We start from the raw sequence: 26,186 nt of genomic DNA on the forward strand, positions 1-26,186 counted from the left end.
AGTTGTATAGTTGTAGGTCAAAGTAAATGCTATGAAAAAGAGGATCCTTTGCTTCATGGTCAGATACATATTACAAGTGGTGCAGGAAGTATTCAGAATCTTAACTTAAGTTAAGATAGCAACAATGCAGTATAAATGTACAATATTGCTGTCTGTTAAGATGGTCACTGTGTCAGATTAGTAGATTATAGAGTCATAAATTCTTGCCATGACTTGACCCAAGAGACATGACAGACTACTGATGATGTCACCAGCATAGTTTAGGCTTGGAGACTACAAATGTATAACAGAAAGTTACGAACTGAATGTGTACTGTGACATTGCCTAGTTGCACAATTTGAGATGTTGGATCCAGCACTTACGGAGCTTGACCCATACTTGGGACTAAAAGTAAGCACTGTATATTATAACCTCTGCTGCATCAAATGAGACCATTCTCTGAAAAGGAATTTTCTTGTAAGTCCCCCAAAACTTTAGGGAAGTGCAATACCGAATCACTAGAGATACTCTATAAGTACAGTGGTATAATCAGCAAAGTGTAATTTCAAAAGTAAAATGCAGAATGTCTCCTTTCACAATGCTAATATTAATCATCCATCCATCATCTTTACCATTATTACTATCTACTTATTCTCTTATATTATTATATACTGTATAACGTATAATTAACTTGTTATTACTGATTTAAAAATATGTAAGCAAAATTTGAACTACTTTATGATAGTTTAGTCTATAACAATGTATCATATTTTAATCTGATCATATGTTCTGTATGTAATCTGAATATTTTCCTCTGAAAAGTGATGAAATAGAAGTATAACGTTGCATAAATTAGTCCTAAGTACAGTTCTTGAGTAAATTGTACTTAGTTGCACTCTACTACTGAGCATCACCCTCACCATTCTCATAATGATTGCTTTTGGTGCTCCTTTCTATTGAGTTGCTATCCTTTGTGCTCCTTTTATTTAGATGAATGAGTGATGTTTTAGATTTAAAAAGCCGTCTCTCTCCCGTCTTCCTCTGTCTGTCTCTCTCTCACACACACACACAGAGGTATACAGTGTTACCTGATGCCTGTAGCCACAACACCTGTTAAATACTAACCCCCGGCTCTGTGTGTGTAAATACTACCCGACACATGCAAAACACGGTAAGACAAAACCGCAGCAGGTAGGCAACATTGCACTGCCGGTCCTTTTACTCTCCCTCCGGCCCTCTGTTAATCAATGTTACTGAGGCGGATCCTCTAGAGGACGGCCTACAAAAACACACAGCACGCGGTGATGGGGCTGGCCTTGTGTGGTGTGTTACGCGGTAACTGGTGCGCCTGTACACTCATTATCAGCTCCCATCACTTGATTACTCAGGAACCAAATGAAACTGAACTGCAATAACCTGCTAAACTCTAACTGCGAGAAACTTGGTTTCTGTGGCTACTTTAACTTTTGCCATCATCAAAATTGCACTGCATTATGGGTAGATTTTGATGTCAAACGTGACAGCATGCATCACTTCATTTCCCTCCCGTGTCTTTGAATTAAGCCACTACTGCTCGTTATAAAGGAGGAAAATATTGTTAATATTGCTCGCTGCTTTGAGGCTGAGTTCACTGGACTCGGCCTCAAAGCAGCGAAGGTCGGTGTAAATTGATTGACCTGAATGACTCTTTAACCAGACGATGACCAGCAGCACGTAACACAGCCAGCGATGGATGAAAGAAACGAATTATCTCTGTTTCGAAAAATCAAGAGCACGCATACATACTCACACATCCAGTTCAAGTACTTGAGCCGTAAGCAAACTGAATCTATACATTTACCTTGCAAAGCTGAGCTGGTTGAACGCCCCCGTAGTTGCCTCAGTCTGTGTGTGTATGTCTCAAAGAGGGGGCAGCAGAGGATAAAGGCTGCTCTAATAGATCATTTTCTATGCTGCTGCTGCCCGTTTCTCCAGCTACAACACTACAGAAGACAGGGAGAGCTGCCTGCTTGTTTACCTGACACTGCCTGCCTACAAAACACACTGCTTGGTTACTTGCACGGCTGCTTACCTACACCTTTCTGACTGTTTACCTGTCTACAGTAACTGCCTGCCCTCAGTGCTCACCTTTACACCTGTTAGTCTGCCCTGGCTGTGTTTTAGTTGAACTGTCTGCATGAATGCTAGCTTCTCTCTCACTGAGTACTGACATTAGCATAGCCCTTCCTCCTCTCTCTTTCCTGCACTCATCTAACCTGTTTGGCAGTGGGTTGCCTGCATGTGTGTGTGTGTGTGTGAGTGTGTGTGTGCGATTGGCACTGGTCTTTTTTCTGTGCTGTAATTCACAGTGGTTAGGTTTTACACACTGTAACCAGACACACACACACACACACACACATACACACAGGGAATACACAGTTGTCTGTTGCCACGGTATTGTAAGCACATGTTTATTCATTGTGGAAATTATTTGAAATGCCATTGTGCTCTCAGTTTATGTACGACTGAGTGTGTCATTGTGAAAGTATATTCTTTTGGATTATTACTTGTTTGTGTTTTTGTTCTCAAGTCAGTCATTATGATGATTAGAAAAGCCTTCTGGAATTTTGGAAAATACACATCATAATGGGGTGATAGGCTGCTGATATGCATATACTGTACTGTATGAACTGCTCCTGCATTGATACCAATATCATGCTGGATATTCAGAAATGTGGAGGGGGTAATGAAGGGGAAATCTGTTTAATTACTTTCAGAATAGTATTAACCCATATTTTTAGGTTCAGTCCTTTCTGTATATAAATTAAGCATAATAGTTAGTCAATGTTATAAATCAATATAGCTAAGATTAATATATGTACCATATACACACTTTTTTTAGTTTGCAGAATGGTAGTTCATGCATGTCACAGATCTTTGATTTAAATGTACAAACTTTCTTTTTAAACATTCTTTAAAGAAACTTAGCTTTAAAAAGTTGTTTTCTTTTTCTTGAAAGAAATTTCACTTTAGGTTTTACTTACTCAGGTCTGACAAATAACTGACAACATGTAACAACATCACAGCAATGTGGCTCTGAAATAGCATTCATTGTAGAGGTGTGAAGCGTGAGTCATACAGTAAGCTCACAGCTCCTCCCTTAAGGTTGGGCACTGGATATGGGCAAGGTCTGAAAGAAACTGGTTGTAGTAGTCCAATAACAATGAGAACTGTAAAGGGAGGCGGTCCAAGGGGAGAGGAGACTCTTATCTCACAGTGAGAATAATAATCATCTAGCTATCCCTTCTATGCATGTGTACATATGTTCTTATATTAATACTTATATCCTATGTATTTATTCACATGTTTATATATGATTGTTTAGTGTTGTTCATAAAAGGAAAAGCAGATATCAGCCTGCAGGTGTTGAGGTTTGTCTTTGACTACAGTCGAGAAAACATCAATAACCTCTTTTTGATGTGGTGAATCCACCACACAGATACTAAGAGAAACTACAATGTCAGTTCATTTTATGTTTCTGAGTGCAGTGACAAGGCGATGTCATTATTTCTGAAAGGAGAAAGGAAAGGAGATCAAGTCTTACATTTCAAAATTGAGATGCAGTTCTATGAGTGATAACACATTCACTGAGACAGTTTCTGCTCTATGAGATGTAGTGTATTAAGACGTTCATGGACCGAGACTGTATAACACAGGTACATTTACAGTACGTACTACAGGTACATTTTATTACATTTAACTATATTTTCACAAGCCATAAAACATCCATGTGCATGATTACATTTACAGAATGTATCAATAAAAACAAACACTGGGTAAGTGGTTCTGTGCTGCTGAGCTGCCATTTGTACCCACACCAGTTAGTAACAGGATTTTCCCTTTCTAACCATCCTCAGCATGAAAACTGGTGGCAGACTGGTGCTGTGAGGATACTGGCCCTGGAAAGATTGCGAAGGTAGAGGGCTATATGAATGCAGCTATATACAGAGAAATTAAGCGGGCTCTCAGGTTGAAATCTGCCTTGCGTTAAAACAGCGCAAGGGGCTGTGTTAAAATACGACCCAGGAAGTCCACTTTGAGTAATACATTCACAAGTTTGAAGGCTTATCAGATGCCAAAACACTGCAAAGCGGTGTAAATACTGTAAAATACTTTTAGACAGAATTTTTACAATTCTGCAATGTCACGCAAAAATCACGGTTGCAATAATTTCTCTGTTATATCTTATCTTGATTATCCTGATGTTATGTGGCCAAGTCAGAGTCCAGACCTCAAGACAATCTAGAGTTTGTGGCAGATTTTGAAAATCATAATCACAATGCAATTTTACAGAGATAAAACAATGTTGCAAAGACAAATGGGTAAAAGGTGCAGTGTCCAGATGGGACAAGCGGAAAAGGGAAATAACACGATGATATATTTTGTTACTCAAGATAATCCACAGATTTCTGGAAGGAGACATTGCTGTTCAAATGTATTTTTTGGGAGCTTTGAGCACCACAAGCTAAGTGCCATTTAGTTCCATTATATTCGAAAGAAAGCAGACATCAAAGCATCTCTACGACCGATATCTCAAAAACTCTGCAACTCACACCAAAACCATCTAGATGGATAACTAGCACTACAGGTAAGAGGAAAACCTCCGGGGCTGCATTCTTTCCTATGATCAGCAGGGGGCGACTCCACTGGTTGTAAAAAGAAGTCCAGGAGACACATGAGTAAATGACCCTTCTCACTCATTTATTACCTTAGTAAACACTTTCCTAATGAGTTTATGGTCTCAATCGCTAGTTTCAAGTCTTTTTCAATACAGCATGATGTTAATTTAGTAAATTCTGGTCACATTTAGAATAAAATAGACGATAAAGCAGGGTATGCTTTAGGGCGTGGCTAGTCGCTACCACGGCGACCTGTCAGTCAGGATAAAGGTGATATATATCCACTGCACTGTGTACATTTAACTAGCCATGAATTGTTTTTGGGTGCTGTCGGTGTTTTCGTCACATGAAAGTTAATTCTAACATTTTGGTCAGTTCAGTTGTTCAGTTGCACTAAAAGACACTTTAGGCTGTCGGCTATCATTTTTTTGGTAAGTACATTTTGATTTAAGCCTGTTTTTCACTAGCCAAAATTAGCATCCCGATTAATATCACAGTTAACATGAATTACAGATGCACCTTGCTAACCTAGCTAGCGCTAGCATTAGCTGCTAACTTAACTTTTGCTATACTCCCCAGCTCCACCCCCTCATCCAAATATCATGGTCACTGGTTGCAAAAAACCAAGATGGCGACGGCCAAAATGCCAATATTGAGTCTTCAAAACGGTAGTCCACAAACCAATGGGTGAATTGGAATAAATCATGATGAGATCTGTTCCTTTGGATTATTTGGTGGGTAATGGGGGAACAGTTTAGCAGCTGGAGGTTCTCCACAGCACCAAAGGCCATGACAAATTATGGGACAGACAAGAATCATAGCATAAATCATTGTAAACTATAATATTATAGTTTGATATTGACTCAGTGTTACTCACTTTACGTTTGTCATTTCCATTCAAATGTGAGATTAAGAAGAAAGAAAAGAGATAATTGTAACAAAAAAGCTGCCAGACCAAGGGAGCAGTATATAAGATGATTATTCCATCCTCGCTCTTCAGCCTCTTGGCAGTGCATGTCTTTTTCAATTGTGTCCCTGTTGCAATGATACTGTCATCAGGCCCTCAGTGGATCAATATGCTCGCCTTTAATAGGCCTTTCATTAGGAACTCATCAATAACCTCCCAGCAAAGGACAGCCACTCGATGCCCAGCTCCTACAATGTTTTGGCAGGAAAAAAGTTTAGAGAGTTGAAGAGAGGTGATGATAATGCATTAAAAACATCTGGTAAATGGATTGTAAGAAACACAGAAGCTGGATAACTAATTTAATGAGATTTTACATGAAAGGGGGATCATACGTTGCCTACTGTTAAGCTTGGTTTTGAGCTTTGGTGCAGCAGAAGCTACTGAATATGAACAGAGAGAAAGAGATGGCAGTCTGGGTGAGAGCTTGGAAGTCTGAACGCTGTGCATGATTAGGATTTCTCATCATCCAGCAGCCTCCTTATCATGCTGACTAAAATGTATTGAAAGGGACATTTTGACATTTTGAATTTTAGCCGGTCATCTTCCTTTGCCAAGTACTTGTCACATTATTGGGTAAAAAGTTCGATCATTTGTTCTTCAGTGTCACCTTCGTAGAATTTCCAGTAAGCATTCCTCATTTCAACCAATTGGTACTGAAACTGTAATATAATGAGGTAGCATGTGGTTAGGGGCGCCTGAAGATTTCAGTGACAAATGCAACAATGTCAACATGCCATTTCACTTTTTTGTGCAGTAATATCGAGGCCAATTTTCTATATGATGGCATGGGCCCAGTGATGAGATATTGCACTCTTAAATGTGTGAATGTCAATGTATTCCTTTAACGAGGGCTCTGGCCATATTTTTCAATGATCACCTTGCAGAGATTCCTACGGCCCTAACAAGCAAAAGGTACTGATGGCAAAGTACCATTTCCTGCTGACTGGAATATAAAGTAGCAGCACAGACATGAGCTAGGGGGTAAAATTATGTTGATCATCTTTTTTTTTGCCTTTTTGCATAATCAACAAATCAATCAATTGTCTCTTTAAACTCACATTTGGCCACATGTAAGGATTTTAGGAAGAAAACATCCCCATAACATTAACAGAGCCCTCAGGGTAAATGGTAGATGGTAAATGGACTGTACTTATATAATGCTTTTCTACCTTAACAGACAAATCGCTTTAAAATTGGTCTCTCAATCACCCATTCACACACACACTCACACACCGATGGTGATGGAGCCTCCATGCAAGGCGCCGGACTGTTCATCGGGAGCAACTTAGGGTTCAGTGTTGTGCCCAAGGACACTTCAACATGTGGACTGGAGGAGCAGGGGATCAAACCGCCAACCCAGAGATTAGTGGATGACCCGCTCTACTAAGAGCGGTGGGAAACAAACTCAAATGTAGAGGTAAATATGATTAAAAAAAGGGGGGAAAAACTTGGAGAAGAGCTGCAGAAGCTGAAGGAGGGATGATGTGCTGTGCTCAGGCTGCCAAGCAGGCTGTAGACTGCCAGCACTGGAGGAGTCTGGTTTCTCATTTATACGCCACTAGGCATGAGTACAGGGATATACTCACACTTTGAATTAAACTGGGGAGGCATATTCAACAGATCTGCCTCAATCTTCGACCTGCAGTGTCTCAAGATGTCAACATTTCAAATGAAATGCCAGTGTTAAGTCCCAAAATCATCACAAAATAAAAAAAAGAAGACATGGGATGCTACGCTCATAAAAAGCGAAGCTGAAACGGAGTGATGATGATGAGTTGTGGTCACGCTGCCAAGTCAGCCACAGATCGCCAACAGTGGAGGAGGCATGTCTGTCCTTATACGCCATTAGGCATGAAGATGATAATTTTCTAAGTATAAGACTACACAACGGGCCAAAAGTGGAGGAGGCTGCCTTTTCTCTGCCTCATCCATCCATTGGCATGAAAGACAAGAAACCAAATTAGTCTGTAAACTCCGGGTTTCACTGTGGTCTTACTGGCAGACATATTTGAAATGTCATTTGAAATGGTTTAACACCATACACCAGTCAGAAGTTATTGGTCACCCTGTCTTTTTCGTTTTTTGTTCAATCTTGAGCATTGTAGTTGTACTGCCATTTTAAATATTCTAAAATGACCAAATAGTGAGTGTAGGTGTCATTAAATAGAACACTATTTGTGACATTTTTTGTTTTGACTGAGGGTGGCTGTGGCTTAGTGGTAGAGCGGGTCATTCACCAATTGGAAGGTCAGCAGTTTGATCCTGGCTTCCCCCAGTCCACATGTCGAAGTGTCCTTGGACACTGATCCCATAATTGCTCCTGAGGGCTGTGCCTTCGGTGTATGAATGATTAGTTAGTTTCTTTAGACTGATGAGCAGTTAGCATCTGCCATCTGTGTGTGAATGGGGTGAATGTGATATGTAGTGTGTGAAGAGCTTTGAGTGGTCAGAAGACTAGAAAGGCGCTATACAAGTACAGTCAATTTACCATTTAGATCTATCTAACTGTGAATGACCCAGATCTTGATAGCTCTAATTAAGCATCTGTCTAAATATTTAAGGTACAGGCAAAACTGGTTGACCATTCCAATGCACCTGACTTCAATTTACACTAAGAGTCCCATTAGGATCTGAGATCAGCTTAACAAGCAGATTAAATGTATTTTCAGATGTATTACAATGGTAGTGGTTCCATAATGGCAGTTTGACATCTGGTCCCACAGTGCAGAGTGCCCCAAGCATCTCCACTGTGAGCAGTTGAACAACAAGGCTGTGTTGTAACAAAGCCTAACCTACTTAAGCATATGGACTCAATGGATCAAACCAGCTGAAGAAAATGATTACACTTATGGTACAAGCAGCTGAAAGCTGTTGATGATGATAGAGATGTAGGTGAAGGTTGATGTGAAAAGTCCACAATGCACTACCACAAACCACCAATGTCAATAAAAATCAATGTGGACATTATGTTCACTGTAAGCGACTGACTAACTGACTGAAGCTCAAGTTTCTGTAAGTTGATTTTCCTATAATGTATTTAAATGAATGTGAACCGATGGCTGCCTAGAAACTTAGAAACCATAAATTACACCACTTTCTAAAACGGTGGCCATTGTAAATGGTGTATGAATGGCATTATTAATGGTTAATTTATTATAGATGTTGCTTATCCATTAATAAATACTCATGATCTATTAAGTGATCAGGGAAATCTAGTGTCATTTGCAAATATAAATGTTGGTAAGTCATTATTAGAGGGTTCTTACATTACGTATGCAGTTGTAAATGTAAATAAGTTGTTAATATATGGATTTTTGAGACCAGCTAGAAAGAATTTTCTCCAACCTGTCTACCAAAAAGATGAGTAATAGCATATTACGGATCTATAAAGCATTAGTAAATGATTTATTAACCACTAATAAAGCATTAGTTACAACTTATAAACCTTTTATAAAGGGTTCCTTATTAAAAAGTAAACCCATAAAAGGCATCTTAAACACTACATCATGTTTTGGAAAATGGTCATCAGTAATGTAAAGTGCGTGGTCCATTTGATTCAAATATATTCTGAGTTTTGTTAACTGTCTTCTTTGAAAAAAATGGGTACAGAGCGCTGGAAGAAGTTTTCCGATTCTTTACTGAAATAGAAACTCAATACCAGGCTGAAAACAGTGTTTTACAGCCCTTACTGGTTGAAAGTTTCAAGTGTGTTGCACCTCTGACTACCAGTGATGTCACAGGGTATTGACACTCACTTCATCATCACTGCAGCAAGGTACGAGGTCAGTAAAAACAAGATTTTCAGCTACTGTTAAGTTGCTCTTTGAGGAAAGACAGAAAAACTCTTGTAAAAGTACATGTTCCTTAAAGTACGTAAATATTAGCAGCACAAATCTACTTAAAGTTTTAAAAGTTAAATTACTCGTTGAGCAGTAGAATGGTTCCAAATGTTGTGGAGGGGCCCATTCTTTCATTTTTATAAGCTTATCATAGTTTTACCCAAGTAAAATTAAAAGGGAAAATGGCTAATAAACTCTTATTATATTTTAGTACTCAGGTTTATCAAACCATAATTAAATGTTTAAAAAAATAATATGTAAACTGAAAAAGGAATTTAGATATTGAATGAATTTTTTTTTTAATGGCAATTTGAAAATGTGAAATTCTGAATCCTGAGAAACTGAAAAACTAAATTTATAATTCACAATTTAAAAGCTTAAATGCAAAAGATTTTACTTTGAAACTGAAAAAGAAAAATGAAAACATGTATAAAAATTTGACAGAGAAAATGAAGTATTACGATATAAAGTTCTTTTTAGTTTTTTCCATTTTAAATTTTAATTCTGGGTAAGTCCTCCATAGTTTTGTATGTAAAATCTTAATCTGCAAAATAAGTAGTAACTATAGCTGTCAAACAAATGTAATTGACATGAAGATATAATATTTTTCCTTTCAAATGCAGTGGTCTAAACGTGTAAAGTATCATAAAATAAAATGCAAAGACTCGAGTCAAGTACAAGCACCTCACACTTAAGTAAATGTACTTAACATTCCACCCTTGCAGGTATAGCAAAACACTAATTCTCTTGTTGGTATGGAATATCTTCTTTTGCCTTCTCTAAAAATGTTAACTACACTAACAGACTGCTTTTAGCTCACTTTTTAGCAGATACTTGTTTGTGCTTTGATGCTTTTTATGAAGAGTGACAAGTGCCTGCAAGAGGAAGGTAATGAACAACAACAGGGTAATGTCGGATGCAAAAACAACTGTACATTTGGCCCACTGTGCATGGCTGCACAATGCAGTCAAAGTACTGAACCAGTGCCTCGGACTGGGTAAAGGCTTGGTGTATTAAAGAGGACTCAAGAAGCTCCAGCCCCTATTGTACTGGAAACCTTTGTTCTGGCACCTTGATGGGGATTTAAGAGGGTGAATACACTGTGTGTGTGTGTGTGTGTGTGTGTGTGTTTGTATGTGTGTGTGTGTGTGTGTGTGTGACTGCATTATCAAACGTATCTCCACATTAAGAAACATCCAGTGTGTTGGAGCCAGAGCCCTGTCACATACAGCTCTGTCATCTGTAACAAGAGTCCAGTCAGGCATCCCTACCCACACACACACACACACACACACACACACCGCTACATTATATCCCTAAACCACATTCCCATACTGTATCCCAACCATTCATCTGAGGTGAATCAATAGCTCAGTTAACAGTGCAGGACTGAGTTCAGTGACAGCACTTGTACTCTCAGTGAGAGAGGAGACACAGGGACACATTCAGCACGGCACAGCTAATCACCATTAAAGGCTTACAAGAGAAAAGTGGAGGAACAGGACGTAGCGAAGGACAGGGAGGGTGGGAAAGAAATACAGAGGAAGAAAAAGAAGGAGAGAGGCCGACAATAGGAGAAAGTTACAATAGGGCATCTGTTCCAGTGTTGGACAGCAAGAAAGAGCTGAGACTACAGCAGCAGAGAGCAGGCAGACATGTTGATATGCACTTTTAAAGTTGCACTGGGTAAGACTGTTCTATTAAAATCCACCTCTCCTTTCATGCAAGATGCAATAAAACAGAGTGACTTACTTCCTGTTGGGTTGCTGGTGACAAATCTTCTCCACCTGCAAGAAATGACAAAATCAAAATGTGAAACTGTCTAGCATCTAAGTGGGGAGCCAGCTGATCCCAGTATCAAGGACTACCAATTGATACAGTGTCTGTCAATATATAACGGTAAAGAGGGAACTATATTTGTGGAAACAGGAACAAATCAGACTGAATTCCAATTTTGTTTTCACTTCATTATTCAGTCTGACATTGTGTTCATGTTAGCCAGAAGCAGTTTGTCATGTTGATCGAAGAAATATGCACATTTGAGAGTTGTTATTTCTGTAAATCAACTTACAACAAGAGATGTGTCCATCTCATCCACGCTTGTTACCATTTTTGAGCCAGTTTTTCTGTCCCTTGCGCAATATTCCCCATCGTTAATCCTGCCTATAAAGCTCTAAATAGTTTGAAGTGAATGGGCACAACACCAGACATGTATGATTTGCTTAAAAAACGTGGAGACAAAAGTGATTCAGACGCCTGGGACCAGGCTACGACAGGCTATAGCTGACGGAGAAAGCTTAGCTTGCCTAAACTACATATTTTTTGTTTGTAGCAAGAGCAAGGATTATCATAACATTAGCTACATTCTCTCTTACTCCTTTGCTTTTTCACTTGGGTTCAATCCAGCGATGACCAGAAAACCAGTTTTTTTGGCTTCACCAGTTCTACCAATAATGTCATTTATTTTTAAAGGAATCTTTAAGCTTGACTTTATTTACCAACAACGACTATCCGTCAACCACACACATCTTTTGCTTCTTTCATCCCTTTTTGGTTTGAGGCACGGCAAACCTGGGCTCTGTAGTAACGATTGTTGCTAGAGCTTAAGCGTGAAAGTGAGGAAGGAGCCTTGTGAATTTACCGGTTTGCTCCAGCGTGCAGTCTCAAATGGACCCTGATTCAACATCCTAGCTAGAACTCCAACACACACAACTATGTTTTTCATAACAAATGCTGCAGAGAAATAGCTTTAAAAAACACTCAGCTATGATAGGTAGCACTACTCCTTTTCTTCCTTTCGTGGACTAGATGTACTGTCAGGCTGGAGTTTTACGCGATCTGCTGACATGAGTCAGCACCGCCTGCTCTGTGGCAGTGGCAGCGATCGCACTCCATAAGGTGACCTCACTAGCCACATGTGTTGGGGGGAGTGGCTAAAAGGCCTGCTTCTTTCCGTTTGGCTTGTTAAAAGGGTAACTTAACACTAAATCCACTTTTTAGTGTTAAGTTAGTAAATTAGTAAATCACATGTACAGTTACTTTATTACACTATCTATTGATCCTGGTCCCACTTTATAGTGTTTATTGCAACGTAAGTTATTTTCATTTTTCCAGAGAAAGTCCAGTAATTCTGTTTAGTTTTTTTTTTTTTTTTGGTCATGTTTTTGACATTTTAGTCTCACAGGTTTTCTTTGTCTGTTCAGGCAGGATCTAAATCAGTAGTTCTTAACCTTTTGGGGGCTTTGAAATTAAGCAATGTGTACTTGAAATCACAGGCATGCATAATGCAGAGTGGTGTATAGTTCAAATAAAGTACGACTTTCTCTTGCAAAGTTGTTACATGTGATTATTAAATGAGGCTAGAGGCTGAAAATAATTCCATAATAGAAAAAGCTGATTTTTTAAAAAATTTGTGTAGTAAATGTATAGTTTGTGAAATGGGCAATATTGCACAAGTTTCAATACAGTACAATAGCATCATCCTTCATACACATTTAATTCCACTGTACACATTCATATACACACATTACAATACATTCTGGGCACACATGACGCTCCGCAGACCACACAAACACAACCACCTACAGTAGGGAGTTATTGATGCTCAGTAGATGGCACTCATAAGACTAGGCTGCTACTTCTAAAACAGAAGGTCTGTGTTTATCCCCATCATCCTCTTGCTCTCTCTCTCGCTCTCTCTCTCATCCCTCCATCCCAAAATGCCTGAGTTTCGCTCTGTGAAATGGATCTTACAATATCACAATAGGACTGAAAATTAAAACAGATGACGCTTGATTGGTCACAAAAGATAGAAACACTTTGACTGGTGCTAAATTAGGAGCGTTATCAGAGAGCACAGAAAGGAACGTGAACACTGAAACACCGCTGATTTAATTCTAACAGCTCAGTCTCAGTGGGAGACGGCTGTGCTTTGAAATTCAATATTCAAAAGCTGTCCCGGAATAACAGCAGCCATTGTGTTGAATTTGAACAGAAAATATCAGTCGTACGATGTGGAAAGATCATATTGCTTCTTGAGCTGCCTGCCATTAATTTGACTTGACTTCAACCATGATCCCCGAGCAGAGCATTTAATGTGAAATGACAAAATATTACAACCAGCTCTCTCAAATGTCGACAATCTTCACCAGTACAGCTCACAAGCCTTTGTATGCCTGCAGCTTTTGGAGTAACTCAGATATGGATTAGATGGCAAAAATGCACATATGAGAGACTAAGCAACAGCTTAGCAAATGATTTGACATGGAATAGATGTTGATACAGCCTGCAGCAATGTTGAAACCTGTGTAAATTTAGTGACAAAATAGTTGAGATAATATCCACAGTTGTCCATATCCACAGATGTTCAAATTTACAACCCTATCTCCTGTATAAAATGTGTTTTTATAACACTTATTTGCTTTGACAAATAAGTTTAGGAGGAAATGTTGTTACATGGATTACCTTCACTGGCAACATTTTCCCCACCACAGGAAGTGTTACATCGTTATACAAGCTATTACACAGCTGATGAAGGCAGCTGTGTTGACTAAAATTGAAGACACGTGTGACGCATCTTGCACAACTTCACACGTTGTCAGAAGAAATTCTCTCCAAAGGCGGGCGAATGAAGCACAGTAGCAGACTAGTGCACCCTTGCGGCCACAGTGAAAGGTTTAATTATGGTCTGCCAAAGTAGCAGAGCAAGTTGTGTAGGCAGTATGAGACGGACGAATCAAAAACAGGCCTGAAGCACATCCTGTGTAGACATCTTGTTAGTGTGATTTACTGATTCAATTAATGTCTTGGATGTCTCTTTTTTTTTTTTTTAGAAGATATTGAGCTCTTCTTCGATGCATCTGCATAAATACGGGATGTGCATATGTTATTCCTAACCTGCTGCAATATTTAACTATAGCCCCGTTCTTTCTCCAAACTACACAGCTACAACTACACTATGGTTAAAATCTGGGAAAAGATTGTATTTAAGGCAACTAAAACACTTGGTAATGATTAGGGAAATATCTTGGGTATGGTTAATGGAAAGGCAAATGTTAACTGCATGAAAGTCAGACGCGCTACACACCCATCCACCACCACACCCTTACATTCTGCCTCGCTACATAAACAATACGAAGTGAATTCCTGTGGTTACTGGGCTGAGCCATTACCACACAGTAAAAGCAGGAGAAAGCCCCTAGGGCTTCACTGCTGATGAATATATGTTTCAGTGAGTGAGTGATGAAAAGTCGTTGAAGCCAAATGTAGCCAGCTCTGACTTGACATGACTTTCTCAATGAGAACAAGAATTACCAGACAACAGCAGATTTGTACAGAGATGGTATAACACAGAGTGTTGTTTCAAGAAACGGTATGTATTCAGATGTATAATAACCCTTTGTGCTTCTCAAGAATCTTCAGCTAGCTAAAAGCAAGACGTCCTAAACATGAGACCAAAAGCAAAGCTCCATAAAGAGCATTGCATTCTCATCACAACTGAATACTGATCCACGTACAAATTTAGAGTGTAAAAGACAAAGAGTGTGCAATACAATGAGTCAACACTAGCAAGTGGCAGGATGAATAAGGAGCTGACAGCTTTAACGCCCTGTTTGAAGTGGCAAATTTTTTACTTCTGGTGAAATAAGGCAAGACTAAAGCGAGTATGTTTGTGTAATTGTTAAAAATAGAAGACCCTTCACTGAAATTGAAAACCTCACTCAATAAGAAAACTTATTTGCATAAAATGAGAACTAAATCTGGGTTATCAGGCTTCATTCCACCCCACTGTAACCTCCACACCTAACCGTTGACAGCACAACCTTAATTTCATACTGCCTGTTTCCAGCTGAGTCCGCTCCACCTAATCTTCCCCTGGCAGGGAATGTCTAACTTTAGTACAAGGAGCAGGTATTTGAATTTAAAGACATTATGGTCATTTCACATAATTTCTTGAAGAGAAACGAGAGATTGCGAGAAAAGGAATTGGTAGGTCCAGCAGGCAGAAATGAAGGCTTTTGTCTACCTGAAACCATCCAGGACAATCCTTAGAATTCAGTGTAATGGAAGCACACTGTGGTAGCATGAATGACAAAAAAATACACTGAACATCCAACAATGAAATCAGCTCTGACATCAGTTCAAACCCACTGGGTCAGAACAAGACCTTCTGGAGTCCTGATGACGATTCAATGAGGTCAAAAGAGTTGATAATGAATTCACTATACACCGTATGAATGATTACGCTGTAGATTTGAGTCAGGCTGACTCAGTGTCTTCCTGCTGAAAGGTAAGAAGTTGTGAGTACATTACTGGCTCATCAGTCTTCCCGTGGTTTCTTTGTCACCGTCAGTGTATGAAATGTGGAATGTACCTCTGATTTTGAACTCCCACACTAACACAGACACAAAAACTCCAGTTGAGAAACTTTCCCCAAACTGTCTCATCAAGCAATACAAGGAAGACCAGACGTCTAGACAAAAATTGGTCACATCAGCTATTCAAGGAGTCCAATTGTCATTGTTGTGTGATCTATGACACATGCTGCATAACCGCAACGTCCTAACTTTGAATCTGAGCCTGTGTCGTATGTCATCTATCTTTGTCTGCCCACGTTTCCTGTCTCTCAACTATACTACCATATAAAAGATAAAAAGTGGAGCCAGAAAATGCTGCCCGCTACTGCTGGAAACAAGACTGACCCATATAGTCAATGTGATATAAAGCCAAAACAATGAGCCAAAGAGGCTAAATAGCATTCGTTTGGAGTCGTGTTTTTGGCAACCTGAAGAAAGCAAGTCCATTATTAACTCCTTTAAGCTCTGTTTTTGTACTCCTGATATGTTCCACTATTTTCACTAGCTAGGCACTAACTTTGTCGTTCTGCTGTTCGAGTGATCCCATTCACATACATAATCACTTGATCCACTGTTAAAATAAAATATACATTAGTGCAACTTTAAAGCACACGTAGTAGCATTGTGACCTCAACTGTAGTGGTGAAAGTGATATCATCCATCCATTTATCAATTCGTCCAATCAGGCCTTGAGCAACAGCGATGACCCCAGTCAGCCTCCTTAACCACCCACCCAACTCCCCCAATCGTGCTTTTACACATATGCAAATAAACATGCATACAAACATGCAAACATCACCTTACAATTAAATCGGAATGATGGTAATTTGCACTGGCTGTCAGACAGGTTTTGGTCAGAGGCGTCAGTAGCCTGTCATCATGATCTCAGCACTGTGAAACATAGCACAGTGTGCAGCCTCTCAGCACTCTGGCAGGATATTACTGAGCTGTTACATGTCCAATTAACACAATGATATCATATGGCTGACATGGTCTTCAAAAATCAACAACTTACTGGGGAAACACGACATACTGCAACAGTTGACTCACGTGAGATTAAACACATGTGAATGTACAGCAGTACTTTACTTTCTCGTGTGTGTCTCCAATCTGTGTGTGTAATCAAAATCACAACTAAGCCTTTACAGCACTGGTAAGCCCCTGGGCATGATGCAGTGAATAACCAAATCCCATTTCACACGTATTTTCAATATATGGTTGCTAAATTTTAATTAAGACACTTCTCTTTTTGCCAGCAATTTATTATACCAGAGTTACAGTAATTAAATAACTTTCAAAGGTTATCAAAGAATTCCAAACAGCATCCTTTAAAATGCTCCTGTATCCCGAGTCAAATGTCATTCAGTTCTTTTTCATTCACTTTTACTTAAATGCAATGATGCGGCGGTGAACATAACGATTGAAACATCCAGCAAGCCTCATCATTCAGAGGCTGGCTAGTCCATTAACAAATGGACATTTGTTCCCTGCCAAATTCAACTCAAATGTAAATGATGCGGTACAAAACCCACAGTCCTCATTCCATGCAAAAAGCCATTCTAAGGATTAAGGGTGTGCCATATCGTATCATTCACAATAATATCGTAATATTGTAACAAAATTATGTTGTCATAATACGCACAGCAACAAGAAGTATGGCTGAAAGCGAAAGTAACATTGCTACCAGCTCCACGGTGGAGGAGTTAGTTCCAAAAAGGGGAGCGACTTCAGTAGTGTGGAAGTGGTTTGGGTACAAAAGATCAGATGTACAACAAACCACGGTAATAAAGAACGCACCCGCAATGAGGCAGGGATCATTTCATTACACAGTTATTGCACAAAACAATCTAAGAGCACAGGAGAAATCTGAGAGCAGACGTTTCGCGAGCGCACAGAAGCAGCCTGAGCGCAAGGAGGGCTGAAGCTGGAGCGCAGGAAATACGTGCAAGCAACAATAAATCTGAGCGCAAGCAGACAGTCTGATCAGAAGAAGAGCAAATCTAAGTGCAAGTGGGGGATACTTGAGTGCGAGGGTAGGGTTTTGAGGGAAAGCATTACAAAAAATGAACTGAAATCAATAAGTCATGCTCTCAAAGAACACACTCTTGAATAAAGGTAGGAAAATAATCTCAAAACCATGTCCATTCTGAGAGGGTCATGAGCTTTATCAACTTTGTCCAAAAAAAGAAAAACTTTAGTTTGAAATTTAGGAAATATCCAGAACAGCACTTTTAATTTTAAGTACCATTTCCATCTTCCCATGTAGAAGAGTGGAGTGCTGCAAACATGCAACTTTACAGTGCAAGTAGCCTATTGATGCCAGCTCCTCGCCTTGCATGTCCGTTGACTGTAGCAGTGTTCCCAGAGTCCCTGCTGCTCATAGCGAGTATGACAGAATATAATCAATTTGGTTTTACTGAACACAAAAAAACAAAGTTTTCAGTCAGTTTCAGTTCAATAAAATCAAAGGGACAGCACTGTTGTTAGCGCTGTCTCCTAACAGCAAAAAGGTCCTGGGTTAGAATCCACTGACAGGCAGAATGAGTGGATGGAAACAGACTGATGGAAACTCTGTGTTAAATTGGTCTATGTGTGGAACATGTCTTAATGTCTAAAGGAAAATGTGGACACTGAGGCCAGACCTCTGGGCTACAACAAATTTGCGTGTCTTTGCGTCTTTTGTTTGACAGTGCATACAGTTGCGACGTTGCAAAATTGGCTTTGTATTCAGTCTCAACACATCTTTAGTCTTTTCTTCAAAGACCAATGCCATCAGTTATTTCACACACTCTACATATAGTGGCTTTAAAGTTTGAGAGACTTTAGTACCCCAAAACCCTGCCAAGTGTGTCAGCAAAGTGCACACTCCAACCTAAAGTTCTTCCTTTTGTATTGTGGGTGCAGAGAAAAAAGAAATATGCTCACTGCTGTATAGGACACAGTTCTGCATTACACCTAAAATGAATTTTGGTAAATTGGGTGAACTCACTCTCTTTGTGATAATAAACAATTTGTGATTCAGACTAGCAAGGTATATTTCGGTGCAAGTCTAGCCTACAAGCTTTAAGGCGTGAATAGGACTGAAAAAAATACCTCCATAATAATTTGGCACTGAACTCAGACAAATGCAGCGATCCGGTGGTGCCAAACTGCTGCAGATGAGACCTGTATCATTCTGTAAATGAAGGCTAAAGAGTGTTACAGCTGTTGTTGCCTTGATTCACCACTGATTGTTATGTCTCAGCTAATGCTAATCTGTCTCTCTCTCTCTCTAATTTTTTCTCCATTTTCAATTCATGCTTGTGAAGCATCTTGTTGTATTTCCTCAATGGTGCTGTATAGATTAGTATTATTCCATGATCCAATTTTCTGACCAACAATAAAACTCATTGAACACGACACCGAGCAGCATTAAAAAAAAATAATTTGCATCAAATTGGATATGCGTCTACATAACGGTGCTGTTGACAGTGCTGTCACACTCTTCCTCCAACGCTTCGTTATGAACAGCCCACACTTGTCATCTCTCTAAATGACAAAATGGATCTAACACTGAAGTGACAACTAGATGACATGTGACACAATGAATATTGCTATGGAAATGAGATTTTTGTTATGTAAAAACAGGGTATTCTTACAGGGAAAAAAAATGCATGAATGTGCTGAAATCAGTCTGCTGGGCGCCAGTGTCCGCCTCCTGCTGAGTCTGCTGTGTTAAAAAGCTGCAGCCACATCATTAAAAATGCAAGACCTGGTCAGACAGTGCCATTGATCCAGCTGTATGTGCATGTGTCTCAGGCTGTGTATATTCAAGGAAGCGTGCACATACAGCACATGTGGGAGCTAGTGTGTGATTGTGTACTCATATGAGTCAGTTATCTAGTGTGTGTGTGTGTGTGTGTGTGTGTGTGTGTGTGTGTGTGTGTGTGTGTGTGTGCTAGAGGGACTTGTCTGAATGTCAGCCAGAACGAGTGAGTGGCTGCTGCTGCTGCTGCCAGTGGCACCACTGTGGTCTCCACGGTAACCCCTGTTTAAAGGCTGCTATGCTACTCTACGGAGACACTGAGGCAGGTTGGCATTATGGGATGTCGAGCTGCACAAATGCGTCACAGTGCAGAGGCGAGATGAGGTACAGTGTTAGAACAGCTACATCTGATCAGAGCCAACACACACACACACACACACACACACATACACACATTTCACGCTAGTCTCACTTTTTGTGCATTGAGTTTCCTCCTATATTGGCAGCTGCCTTGTTGTTTTGTTATCCGTTATTTTCTTTTCAGGTACCTAATGTGATTTGTCTTATTGGTCCTGCAGAACAAGAAAGCTGCTGTAAAACATTTTAAAAGGCCTTTCTCACAGGTGTAATTAATAACATTAACAATTGGCTGCATTCAGTTTAGGTGCTCGAGCTCCAGAGTTCTGGTATTGTGCATGCTTGTCTTACTTTCCTTGGACAAAGTAAAAAGTGGAATCATTAATCTAATTAGTAATATCTGTGCTTTTCCTGCTATGTCAAGTTAAAATGTCCACATTGAGACAGGTCTATTGAGTGAATCCCGTAGAGTAGTAGTGTTAATCAAGTAGTAGTAAATGGAGAAATGTAATTTATACTTTTACGGGTACTTTTCAAACATTTTCCAAATCCATTTTTTTCACAGGTGAACTCATCTAACGTGCATTTTGCAGATGCAAAAGATTATCGATACCCAATACTGTATAGGAATAAGGTATTTAAAGCCGCAAGTTGCAATTGGTGTGCAGCTTTCTTTCCTGCCCAATCAAAAACCATCCAGATGAGTCTACTTGGTCTGCACTGAAGCGTTGAGGAAAATAAACATAAATCAGTGTCGATTTATAGAAATATGGCTAATTTTGGTTAGCCATGTTAGCTAACCAAAATTAGCCATATTTCTAATGTGTGTGATGAGGGCAGTAACAAGTTTTTTTTTCATTATTGATTAATCAGACATATTATTATGTCATTTTCTTTAGTTAATCTATTAAGCATTTAGTCTTGAAAATGTCCAAAATAGTGACAAATGAACACTTTGCCAGATCCCAAGGTAATGTCTTCAGATTGCTTGCTTTGTCTGACCAACAGTCCAATACACAAAAAACATTCACATTACAATGATATAAAGCAACAAAAAAACAACAACTATATAATCAACAATCAAAATGGATGTCTGTAACTTCTGTCAATCAACTCATGAATTAATCGTTTCAGCATTAGTTGTGATACTGGCGAAGGCTGCATTGCCAACCAGGCAAAGTGAGCAACTTCCCTTGGGCAACTAAGGGTGCTTGTTCTCAGGGCCCCCTTCTGTGGCAATCAGTATGTGGTCATTTGAATAATTGCAAATGTGCTTAGTAACCACTCGGCAAGCACAATCAAATTATAAAAGATAATGTGGAGCCCTGTCGTGTAGGGCCCTGTGTCTAACTGTAGTTTGAACACCTACAATATTTAAGTTGATATTATGCGTACATCTTGCATATTCTTCAACAAAATTAAGTTTTGGGTGAGCCCACGGGTCATTTTTGCTCCATTTTTTAATCACTGTTGCTTGAGAACTGACTATTTTCTGTCATATCTATGGAAATGATACAGCTTGAAAACTATAAAACACAAAAAGAAGAACGTTACCATCTCTTTCTCTCTTTCACACAGTATTATCAGTTTTCCTATAATAATGTATCACACATTACTGTGAGCTTTTTCTTTCTATAAAAGCTCATGATTTACCATAAAAATGTTTTGTTGTTGTGTTTCATTGTACGTGGTTGCGATTCATACATCTTTTTCTTGGTATAGTGTTTGTCAGAGTGACCCTTCACACGCTGACATCAACAGCGCTTACAACCTTCACAGCAATTGTGCGCCTTTGTAGCAGAGATTTTGTGACAAAAGAAGATTGCTTTCGTGGGATGGTAGAATGCGAAAGGACGAAGGGATGATGAGTTCTGTGTCAGCGAAAGAAAGGGTGGCGAGAAGGAAATGAGACAGTTTCTTCTGCGTTTGTCTCATCAAGGTCATTAAAGCACGCATGTACACTCACAAAAGCTATGACACATTACATCACACAGCATGGTGAACAAAAAGGTCCTGGTAAAGGGTTGAAACAAAGTGGAAAATAGCCAGCAGTCCCAGGGCACATCAAAGAAAACGTACAGGGGCTGTGCACACACACACACACACACAACGTTCAGTACGCAAATCCAGACTGTGCTGGAAACACAGGTATGCTGTGATAACTTCAAAAGAAAATGGATTCAAACAATGCCCGTTGTACTGTATGTGTCCACAGGGTATTGTCCGCCGCACCAAATGACAAATATTAATTTTCATCAAACAATTCGCCCTCTATCTCTCACTCTGTCCCGCTCTGTGTGTGTGTCTCTCTGTTTCTGTTGGCCTTTCCTTGGCTTTGGGCCCCTGGGATACAATGGGCTGCTATTTGAAGCCCAGGACCTAGTTTCACCATGGGCAGCTCTTAGATACACAATTTATAAAAGAAAAGAATGAGATGGTGGGAGACTGAGACAGAGATAGAGGAGAGCTTTGTGACTGAATTTAAATTGTGAAAAGTACAGTTTAAGAAAATGTCCCACTGGAACGGTCCACATGAAATGAACTGAAATCAGGTCAGTCAAGCGAGTGATTTAAACGAATGAATGAATGAATGAGTGATGATTCTTAACTCTAGTCTTTTTACAGACATGAAATCTGTAAAATATTTCTAGCTAGCTTCATCTAACTGTTAAAGGAATGATTCTCATGCTTTCAAACACAGGTCTCCGCTATGTAAATGTTCCGTAATGGCTCTATTTAAACATGACAGGACCATTACAGATTGTGCTGCAGTGCTTGTGTGATATTTGGCATCTTGTACACAGGAAGTGGTAGCACTGCTAGAGAACAGTGGTGAGTTGGAATATCAAGGAAGAAGACAGTTTTCTGTTGTCTCACATGCTGCATCCGTCATGAAAACTTGTGTTGAGGCCTTAATTGACGACCATTATAATATAACTCTGCTGCCTATACTGTTGTGGTGCACCTAAAATAGCGTGACCACATTTATGTGATCAAATTCGAGAGTAAGCCCATTCATCAAACGATAATACTGAGGTCCAAGCTAATTGTCATTGCACTAATGGAGTGAGAAATGCGTTGTTTTTTTTTTTTTTTTGGGTAGCAGTGAGAACGTTCGTGTTCGCTTTAATTGCTCGGGGATATCAGTGAGAGAGTGTCCATTTCCGCTGTTTCCTCAGAAGCAATCTGGAAGGAAACGAGACACACCGCGTCCTCATTGCTCCTGTTTTCCCTGCTTGATAAAGGTCAGTAAGCTGTAAATAAACCATAACTATCTACCTTATAAGGCCAGGGTTTACTAACGTGACTGTCAGCTAAAAGAGTGTGTAGTGATTTTGACATGCATACGAAGGCCAAAAGAACGTAGGTCTGTCCTGTCAAAGTTTTCCTGAGTTGACTCCATTTACTAACGTGGCCTGACAATTCAGTTAACAGCGGAAGAGCGTTTCTGAAGGCTCCTGCACATTGTGAATGTTTTTTTATTGTTCACTGAGGTGTTTATTATTAACATGCACTTGGTTAAAATTAACGACTGACGTCTGTTTTCTGCTAAAAACATGTTTAAAACATTTAACGTAACAATTTTCTAGTTAAAGCATTTGAGTGGCCTGTAATTACTGCAAACGCTTAATGTCAAGTTTGGCATATGTAAAGGGACATTGTATACTACTCTAGTATTACACTAGATGTGAATAGTAGTGTTTCAACCAGTTACATACTGTGGGAAAAAATGGACTTTAATTACTAAGGATGTTTATTGAATACAAAAGTCAATGGAAATGTGTTTATCACAGAAAGAGTAACTGACTAGAGTGAATGTGTGCTTTATTGAGACTGTGAGAATACTGAATTAAGTGAAGAACTCAAGGAACTGAACGAAACATAAATGTGTTTACATTGTTTTGTGTAGTTTAATAATCAGAGAAGCAATCTGGAAGGAAACAAGACGTGTCCTCATTGCTCCTGTTTTACCTGCTTGATACAGGTTACGTCCCTGGGATTCAGCACCCAAGCGTAGTTAAAACATTTGCTTGGCAGTTTCTTAACTCCTATGTTCTCACATGCTTCTTGATGGATATTGGATATCTGGACTGTAAACAGTTGGCATGGATGAAAGTTGAACATTTAGGAGACTGACGTTCAGATGATTTTTTTAAATTACATTTTTTCCCCCTCTTTTGCACCTCAACATGAGGGGGGGAAATCCCCAAACAAAACAAAACTCTTTTTATAGGCTGATTTGAGAATCTAACAACTTAAAATAGTTTAATTCGCAGTATTTCATGGTGTATTAAACCGACTTTCTTTGTGCCTGCCTGAGAAAGGATAATTGTCTGACATATTTCTTACAGTGCTCCTATGAAGGTGGAACAAGAAGTGTATGTAATATTTCTATGCATTTTTAACCTTGTGTGTGCTGTGGCCTTTCTGTTATCCCATATGTTCACTGGATGGGGCTACATTGCATGCCAGTGCCACAGTTCTTTTAGAGTCGTTTGCAGTATACATTTGTTGAATTTATGTCCCCATTTACACTTAGTCACTTCAGGCATCTTGGGTGGATCGGATAGATATCCAATCTCAAAAAAGCGTAAATGCATCCAAGAAGCATTCAAGACAGATTGAAATCAGAAAGCCGACTCATTCTAGTCAGATGTTGAAAAGATGTACATGCATCCGACTCTCCAAGATGTAGTCTGTGGAAATATCCTCCACAGGGTCTGTCTTGTCTGTACTCTGTGATAACGGCAGCTGAAGTTACACTGAAATTAGATACCGTTCTCTGTCTCTCACAAGGAACGGCTCCAGTGATTTCTACATATCCGATCAAATACACGGCGCACCAAGCTGCTGTAGCCTTTATCTGAACCCTGATCAGTTCAGCCACTGAATGATCTGTGTGGGTGAGGGAGCAGCGTGAGTTAGAGCCTGTGAAGATGATAAAACGTTTGTCTTGCTCGTAGTTCATAAATACGATTCATTAATGTGTTTGTGTTATCTTATGGATAGTTGTTAGCTAAAGCTAGCCAAAGTCTTATTGTTGTAACTAAACTGCTGAAGTTCTTCTTCTTCTGGCGTTTTTGGCCAAAGCTTTAGGTGCACCACCACCTTCTTCTGGACTGAAGGAGGGCCGACCCTTATGTGCATCTAGCCCGGGAAAACAAAGAAAGATTGTAATCAGATTTGTGATCTGGCCAGCAGAGACGTATATATGTGGCTACGTGTAAATGAAAGTGTCTTAAATCTCATCTGGATTTTATCTGGATACGAGACACTTGAAATGACAAGTGTAAATGGGGCCTATGTTTGCTCTTTACTCCATTAAATTACTGTACTACCCCAAGCTGTCTTGTATCTGTATTTCCTGTATAGAGTGTATAAACACCAGGAAATCATCTCCCTCTTTCTCTTTTACCTTCTCTTTCTCCACAAGAAAACATTGTCTAAATATGTGTACACCAAAACAAACAAATTAAATGCATCATTAAATAATAATTTCATGTCTGTCTGTCAATACATATAGGCATTTATACATTCACAAGTGAATTTCACAGCTGCATCCAGTGGACATTAGGGGGTTAAATGTGATGACGTTCAATTCAGACTTGAGCCATGTTGGAAGTGTTACTAGGTGCGACCAGGTAACATCGCCATTGAGACTTTTGTGGAAAAGTAACCTGGGCATGACATGTAAAACTGCCATCATATTTATGTAATGAAGTGCATTTCTGATAGGGGCTTCTGTCCTACCAAGACAAGAATCACTTTCTTGGGGATTTTTTTTACCACAATGATAACTCATGACAAGTCTAAACCCAAGTCATTATTTAATGAAATCCATCTCTGTTCTCTTAACCTTCTAATGTGAAATAAAAAACCAATACACTTCTATTCTAATCTTATGTACTGCTTCTCTTACTGTACACTGATCCAGTAGTGTTAGTGTAGTGTAATATATCTGACTTGACTGCAGTGGTAATAGAATGACAAAGATGATGTGGATGAGACTCAGGATATTGATTTGTAAGATGATCAGGCCAATAATTTCTTTCCACTAATAATGAAATCTACTTCTACTGAACACCGGCAAAAATATGAGCAATTTCAATCCAAATATATCATCGGAAGCTTTTACAACCTCAGGCGTGAGGTCAAAGGAACTGTAAAAAAGGTCAAGATTGGCTGAAATACCTATGTCCAGAACATCATAAAAAGCCTTAAGTAACGCCAGCTAATATTATAAATCAATTTGTCATCTTGTCTTTTCCAATTTATTTTCTTCTT

General features: G+C 39.4%; 1 protein-coding gene across 1 annotated transcript in view; it reads right to left on the minus strand.

Annotated features, from left to right (window-relative positions):
• LOC122877905 (inactive N-acetylated-alpha-linked acidic dipeptidase-like protein 2) overlaps positions 1-26,186 on the minus strand; it is a 586,509-nt gene that overhangs the window by 519,063 nt on the left and 41,260 nt on the right. The window contains exon 2 of the mRNA XM_044200096.1: positions 11,196-11,230. Within this exon, the coding sequence (XP_044056031.1) occupies positions 11,196-11,230 (35 nt within the window). The remainder of the gene's footprint in view (positions 1-11,195; positions 11,231-26,186) is intronic.

The sequence above is a fragment of the Siniperca chuatsi genome, linkage group LG6 (assembly GCF_020085105.1).
Source record: "Siniperca chuatsi isolate FFG_IHB_CAS linkage group LG6, ASM2008510v1, whole genome shotgun sequence".
Lineage (NCBI taxonomy): Eukaryota > Metazoa > Chordata > Actinopteri > Centrarchiformes > Sinipercidae > Siniperca > Siniperca chuatsi.